At 50.6% G+C, this 6929-nt stretch overlaps 1 protein-coding gene across 1 annotated transcript in view; it reads right to left on the bottom strand.

The window, feature by feature from the left end:
• Positions 1 to 6929, bottom strand: part of thada (THADA armadillo repeat containing) — a gene marked incomplete at its 3' end in the record, with an annotated part of 26753 nt that overhangs the window by 18568 nt on the left and 1256 nt on the right. The window contains 18 exon segments of the mRNA XM_014021152.1: positions 246 to 382; positions 469 to 604; positions 689 to 917; positions 1191 to 1336; positions 1494 to 1617; positions 1684 to 1788; positions 1859 to 2014; positions 2078 to 2232; positions 2313 to 3022; positions 3097 to 3320; positions 3563 to 3657; positions 3746 to 3939; positions 5767 to 5815; positions 5902 to 5934; positions 6016 to 6164; positions 6259 to 6386; positions 6475 to 6584; positions 6687 to 6775. Of these exon segments, the coding sequence (XP_013876606.1) occupies positions 246 to 382; positions 469 to 604; positions 689 to 917; positions 1191 to 1336; positions 1494 to 1617; positions 1684 to 1788; positions 1859 to 2014; positions 2078 to 2232; positions 2313 to 3022; positions 3097 to 3320; positions 3563 to 3657; positions 3746 to 3939; positions 5767 to 5815; positions 5902 to 5934; positions 6016 to 6164; positions 6259 to 6386; positions 6475 to 6584; positions 6687 to 6753 (2947 nt within the window).

Genomic DNA, 6929 nt, shown 5'->3' with positions numbered 1-6929 from the left:
TGTTATAATACTGTTATAATACTGTTATAATACTGTTATAATACTGTTATAATACTAATATAATATAATACTGTTATATTACTGTTATAATACTGTTATAATACTGTTATAATACTTATTTCAGACATTTTTCGTGTCAGAACAGTCTCTGATGAAGATGAAGCTTTTCATGGGTTAAATGTTTAAACTGCAGGAGGAACGACCTGAACAACAATAAAGACAGGACACTTTGTCCCTCAGACCACCTGAGTCAGCGTCCATGGGGATGAGTCCCTCTGGAGACGTGCTCTGGACCACCGGAGACACCACGGCAGAGATCCTGTAGCAGACACAGATCAGGTCTGAGACCAAGACTCTCCACTGCTCGGTCTGACTCAGACTCCTGAAAACCCAGAGAGGAAAACAGCTGAAACACACAGAACCAGAACCAGAATCAGAAGAATATCTTGCTGTGGTTTCAGAACTCACTCTGGGTCCAGACTCTGTAGGACCGCCGTGATGCAGTGAGTTCTGCCGTAGAGAGGAAAGGAAGCCGCCGCCTGCAGAAGAGATGACTCCGCCCACAACACCTCTGACTGCAGACAGAGCAGCAGGAACCGGACCACTGAAAACAGACACATGGACCGGTTCTGAAAAGTTCTGTTCTGTGTCTGAACACCTCTGACTGCAGTCAGTGAGTGGACCTCACCTGCCAGAGTGTTGAGCTCCAAGACAAGCGCCTCAGAGGCCTGATCCGGTGGGGTCCAGACCTGGAGGTCCAGGCCTTGGTCCTGAGCGCAGCGCAGCAGAACCTGGATCAGTTCTGACTGATGGAGCAGCAGGTGGAGGAGGTGGGCCGCTGTCACGCTGTCAAAAGGTTTGGTGCTGGTGCTGAGGTCCAGAGCGGTCTGAAGGACCCCGTACATCCTGTCCATGTCCTGGAAACACAAAGAACTAAGAACCAGGACTCTGCCCACCTGGACTGGACCCTGACCAGACCCACCTGGACCCAGCTGGACCCTGATCAGGTCCACCTGTACCCTGATCAGACCCACCTGGACCCTGATCAGACCCACCTGGACCCACCTGGACCCTGATCAGACCCACCTGGACCCACCTGGACCCAACTGGACCCTGATCAGACCCACCTGGACCCTGGTCAGACCCACCTGGACCCTGGTCAGACCCACCTGGACCCTGGTCAGACCCACCTGGAGGCCCACAGCAGGTGCAGGAAGCTGCAGCAGCAGGGACGAGCTCAGCTGTTTGACTAACAGGAAGTTACTGGAGACGCAGCTGAGGACGTTCTGAGCACGAGCAGGAGACACCACCTGTCCCAGAGCGAAGACATCAGGCTCTGAGGACACAGGTGAGGGGTGGAGGACACAGGTGAGGACACAGCTGAGGACACAGCTGAGGACACAGGTGAGGACTGAGGACACAGCTGAGGACACAGCTGAGGACACAGCTGAGGACACAGCTGAGGACACAGCTGAGGGGTGGAGGACACGTACCTGTAGAGAAGCTGAAGATCTGACTCAGCAGGTTGAGTAGACTCAGAGTCAGGAGACACCTGGAGAAGGACGCTCCGGGGGACAGTCCGTCCAGCAGCTCCTCACAGATCCAGACAACAAAGTCCTGCAGGGACACAAGACGTCTCAGTTTCCTTCAGTCTGAGCTCAGAGTCCTGCTGCTCTGCTTCACCCTGTATCTGTGGAGTGTCTGCTGGTCCTGGTCCTGGTCCTGGTCCTGGTCCCGGCTCTGTCTCTTGCGCAGCAGCTGGCTGCTGTCCCGGACTCTGCACAGTACCTGGACACGGTGGACAAGGTGGACATGAGGACATGAAGTCGGAGCAGAGCAGCTGTCAGCACAGACCCACCTTCTTCATCAGACCAAGCGTCTGCTGCCGGACCGCAGCTGATTGGCTGTTCAGGTTTGGAGGCAGGAAGTGTCGGATCAGGTCCAGTTCCTGTGAGGTCAGCAGCTCTGTGCTGCGGGGACTGTCACACAGCAGTCCCAGAGCGTCCATCCTGACCTGGAGACCAGCCTGAGGTCACTCAGAGCCCACAGCAGCTCTCAGCTGAAGCATGGAACTCACCTGATCATGTTTGTGGACCAGGACCTGCTGCAGCAGGGAGACCGGTACCAGACCTCCACACAGACCCTGTTCTGTAGAAGTCATCAGGCCTTGGGTCCGGGCTGCTCTCAGACACGTGATCAAGGCCCCCCGCGGACCCCGACTGCCTGCAGGACCTGAAGACATGAAAACAGCTCAAGTCTGACATCATCCTGAGGAAGTGCAGCTGATCTGAGGGAACTTCTGAGTCCTGGACCTGCTCTGCAGAGCGGAGGATCCTGCAGGACCTGCACCATGTGAGCCAGACTGGACGGGCTGCAGCGCAGCAGCTTAGGCAGGAAGTAGTCCAGGATGTAGGTGGTCTGGTCCAGCTTTGTGAGGCACAGCACCCTGAGGAGCGGGGTCACCCAGGTCTGGTGCCAACGCTCCATCCAGTCCTCTGAAGAGTCCTCTGAGGCCTCCAGCTGCTCCTTGTGGCTCAGGAACAGCTTCTCCAGCAGCTCACTGGCATACGGAGCCAGGGTCTGGTCCCCCATCAGGTTCAGGAGGTCTGAAGGCAGCTGGGGCTGGATSTCCAGCAGGAACCGGGCCCCGTACAGCTCCACCAGGCAGCCCAAAGAACCGTACTTGCCCCTCAGGTGCCACTCCAGGCTCAGCAGGTTGGAGGTGAGCTCTCTGATGTAGGGGTCCTCGGCCGGCTCTCTGGTGGTCCGGGCGGTGCAACGATGGACGAGGAGCAGGTTCCGGAACAATGAGCGGGTCTGATGGCGGACACCGTCCAGAGGATGCTCCCAGTGGGAGTAAATGTGCTCCAGCAGGTGTTTCTGCAGCTCAGAGTCTGCTCTGAGGGACACCAGGAGGCTGGGGGGACAGAGGACCGTCTCTGCCTGGACACAGTCCAGAGCAGCGCCGCTCCACAGGGTCAGGCCCCGGGCCACCACCATGGCAGTACTGGACTCTTTGACACTAAGAAGACAAACGGGCAGCTTTACAGCTCATGTAAGACTTCAGGATGTTTGATGGAACCAGACCAGTTTTACCTGACGTCCAGGCCCAGCAGGGTCTCTGGGACMAGCAGAACCAGTTCTTCCCACTGAGGACCCATCAGTGCCCCTTTCCAGTTCAACATGGCCAGAGCCCCATGACACAGATACAGAGAGACACCTGGAGGGCGTCCTCTGGACCACAGACCAGCACAGGCCTGGATCAGCCAGTCAGGAGCCGAGTCCAAACCCTGAACTGAACCCCGCAGCAAACTGCAGATCTGAGACACAACAGACACACAATTACAAGCTAACACAAACAAACAAGCATTTACAATCATACAAACACAAACAAACAGTTACAAATATTTTTAAAGAACTGTTGCTGCTTCAGAACAACAGGATGACTTTAGTCCAAATAAAAAACAGGCTCATTTCATGTCAAAGTTCTCACAGGTAGTTCAGTTTGGTTCTTCTTCAGGACAAAAATAAACATTAAACTAAGGTTTGGTTCAGAACTCACCACAGAAGCCACCTGGTCTCCAGATACCAGGATGGTTCGGATCAGCAGAACCACAGCCATACCTGCTGTGCTCTGAACCGACTGGATAAAGTCCTCTACAGGTGGAGACATGAGACGTGACAAACAAAACGTTCCTCGTTCTATTTACAGAAAAATGTGTTTGCTCTGAGTTTAACTTCTCACCATCAGTCAGGATGTGAATGTAGCAGCTCAGAAGACTAACCAACGTGTCCTCCAGCTTCCTGTGGTCCTGGTCAGCCTGCAGAACTCCACTTAGCAAGTCTTGAGACCTCTGAAGGACCAACATGGAGGTCTTCACTGCAGCAAGGCACGAGTGCATCAGCTGCGCTTGGGCAATGTGACGACCTGCAAGACTCCTGACAAACCAGCAGGGGTCAGCAGAGACACAAAAACCAAAAACAGTTCCCCTGAGTTTAAACAGAATACATGAAGTTTAACAGGAAGACCAGGTTTGATCAGAGAAGTCAAGATGAATAAATCTAACACAACACAAACTGGAAATTAATGTTTAAAATTATTATAGGAACTGATTTATGCCCCCCTAAACGAGTCTAAGAATTGTGTTACAGATGACATTGCTTGATAGACAAATCGGTTGGTAGACCAGTCAGTATGTTGGTAGACCAGTCAGTATGTTGGTAGACCAGTCAGTATGTTGGTAGACCAGTCAGTATGTTGGTAGACCAGTCAGTTGGTTGGTAGACCAGTCAGGTGGTTAGTAGACCAGTCAGTATGTTGGTAGACCAGTCAGTATGTTGGTAGACCAGTCAGTATATTGGTAGACCAGTCAGTATGTTGGTAGACCAGTCAGCATGTTGGTAGACCAGTCAGTCAGTTGGTAGACCAGTCAGTCAGTTGGTAGACCAGTCAGGCGGTTGGTAGACCAGTCAGTATGTTGGTAGACCAGTCAGTCAGTTGGTAGACCAGTCAGTATTTTGGTAGACCAGTCAGCATGTTGGTAGACCAGTCAGTCAGTTGGTAGACCAGTCAGTCGGTTGGTAGACCAGTCAGTATGTTGGTAGACCAGTCAGTCAGTTGGTAGACCAGTCAGGTGGTTAGTAGACCAGTCAGTATGTTGGTAGACCAGTCAGTCGGTTGGTAGACCAGTCAGTATGTTTGTAGACCAGTCAGTTGGTTGGTAGACCACTCAGTATGTTGGTAGACCAGTCAGTCAGTTGGTAGACCAGTCAGTTGGTTGGTAGACCACTCAGTATGTTGGAAGACCAGTCAGTCGGTTGGTAGACCCGTCAGTCAGTTGGTAGACCAGTCAGTCGGTTGGTAGACCAGTCAGTATGTTGGTAGACCAGTCAGTATGTTGGTAGACCAGTCAGTATGTTGGTAGACCAGTCAGTATGTTGGTAGACCAGTCAGTATGTTGGTAGACCAGTCAGCATGTTGGTAGACCAGTCAGTCAGTTGGTAGACCAGTCAGTCAGTTGGTAGACCAGTCAGGCGGTTGGTAGACCAGTCAGTATGTTGGTAGACCAGTCAGTCAGTTGGTAGACCAGTCAGTATTTTGGTAGACCAGTCAGCATGTTGGTAGACCAGTCAGTCAGTTGGTAGACCAGTCAGTCGGTTGGTAGACCAGTCAGGTGGTTAGTAGACCAGTCAGTATGTTGGTAGACCAGTCAGTCGGTTGGTAAACCAGTCAGGTGGTTAGTAGACCAGTCAGGTGGTTAGTAGACCAGTCAGTATGTTGGTAGACCAGTCAGTCGGTTGGTAAACCAGTCAGGTGGTTAGTAGACCAGTCAGTATGTTGGTAGACCAGTCAGTATGTTGGTAGACCAGTCAGTATATTGGTAGACCAGTCAGTCGGTTGGTAGACCAGTCAGTATGTTGGTAGACCAGTCAGGTGGTTAGTAGACCAGTCAGTCGGTTGGTAGACCAGTCAGTATGTTGGTAGACCAGTCAGTATATTGGTAGACCAGTCAGGTGGGTGGTAGACCAGTCAGTATGTTGGTAGACCAGTCAGTAAGTTGGTAGACCAGTCAGTATGTTGGTAGACCAGTCAGGTGGTTAGTAGACCAGTCAGTATGTTGGTAGACCAGTCAGTATGTTGGTAGACCAGTGAACCGGTTAGGTGGCACACCTTGCAAACCTTTAGCTGCTCTGATTCTCCAATTAATTCAGAACCAAAATGAACCTTTCTACAGGAACAAGGACTAAAGAAGGATGTCCACACACCTGTTCTGCTGAAGGTGGTCTTTTAAAACCTTGTAGAGGAACTGCAGAACTAGAACAAGTAGAAGAAGTCATGATGAGGCTCATGCAGAAAAGAACTGCTCACCTGCAGTAGGAGAGAGTCCTTCGAACACTGACCTTCACACAGCAGTTTTCTGATGCAAGTCTCACCTGCAGAAATAAATAAATAAATAAATAAATAAATAAATAAATAAATAAATAAATAAATATTTGCTGTAGCTGACGACTGACCCAGAGGAAAACCATCCAAACAGGCAGAGATGGTGTCAACGATGAGAGGACTCTGCTCTGAAGACCAGCAGCTCATCAGGTCCCACAAACAGCTGGACAGACAGTCCACGGTCCGCTGCTGGAGCCACTCAGGAACTGAACTCAAAGTACTGACAACAACACAGTACTATTATTCTATTTACAGTACTGCAGTATTGAAACAGTGATGTTTACCTGAAGTACTGAGGTAACGTGTAAGTGTACCTGGACACGGCTCGTCTCAGGGGGTTCTTGGCCTGCAGTGAGGTGAACACCAGGACCAGGGCCTTCAGACAAGCATCTAAAACAGAACCGGGCTTTTCCTGGGGTAAGGCCTCCAGCTGGGTCGCTGCCTGAGCACAGGAACACCAGCGGTTCTGATTTGGACCGGTAACAAACAGGTACATGTCCAACAAAAGATCCAGTCCAAAGTGGTCCCACCTTTTTAAACAACTGGACCTGMTGAACTGAGTCCTTTAGCTCCAAACAGGACTGCAGGGTCCGGGCTAGCTGCTGGACTCCATCAGGTCCTTCTTCTACAGCAAGGCATGCTGGGACACAACAACACAATGAGGACACAACAACACAATGAGGACACAACAACACAACACAGCATGTGCAGCGAGGACACACACAGCTGATCGTTCTCTTACCCATCAGTTGTTGGAGCTGGTCTGCATCCAGAACCAGGACCTGGACCTTACAAGTCTTCTTCACCATGACTCAGTCCTGTGGTTCAGTTCTGACCCACAGGAAGCAGATCAGTTTAAATATTAAAATTATTAAAACTAAATTAAATTAATTAAATTTAATTAAATTATTAAATTAAATTAAATTAAATTACATTAATATTAAAACAAAACATTCACTGATTCTAGTTCTGTTTGGTTATAACC

This window comes from Austrofundulus limnaeus, unplaced genomic scaffold, assembly GCF_001266775.1.
Source record: "Austrofundulus limnaeus strain Quisiro unplaced genomic scaffold, Austrofundulus_limnaeus-1.0 Scaffold280, whole genome shotgun sequence".
In the NCBI taxonomy this organism is placed as follows: domain Eukaryota; kingdom Metazoa; phylum Chordata; class Actinopteri; order Cyprinodontiformes; family Rivulidae; genus Austrofundulus; species Austrofundulus limnaeus.
This window is presented reverse-complemented; position numbering and strand designations above follow the sequence as displayed.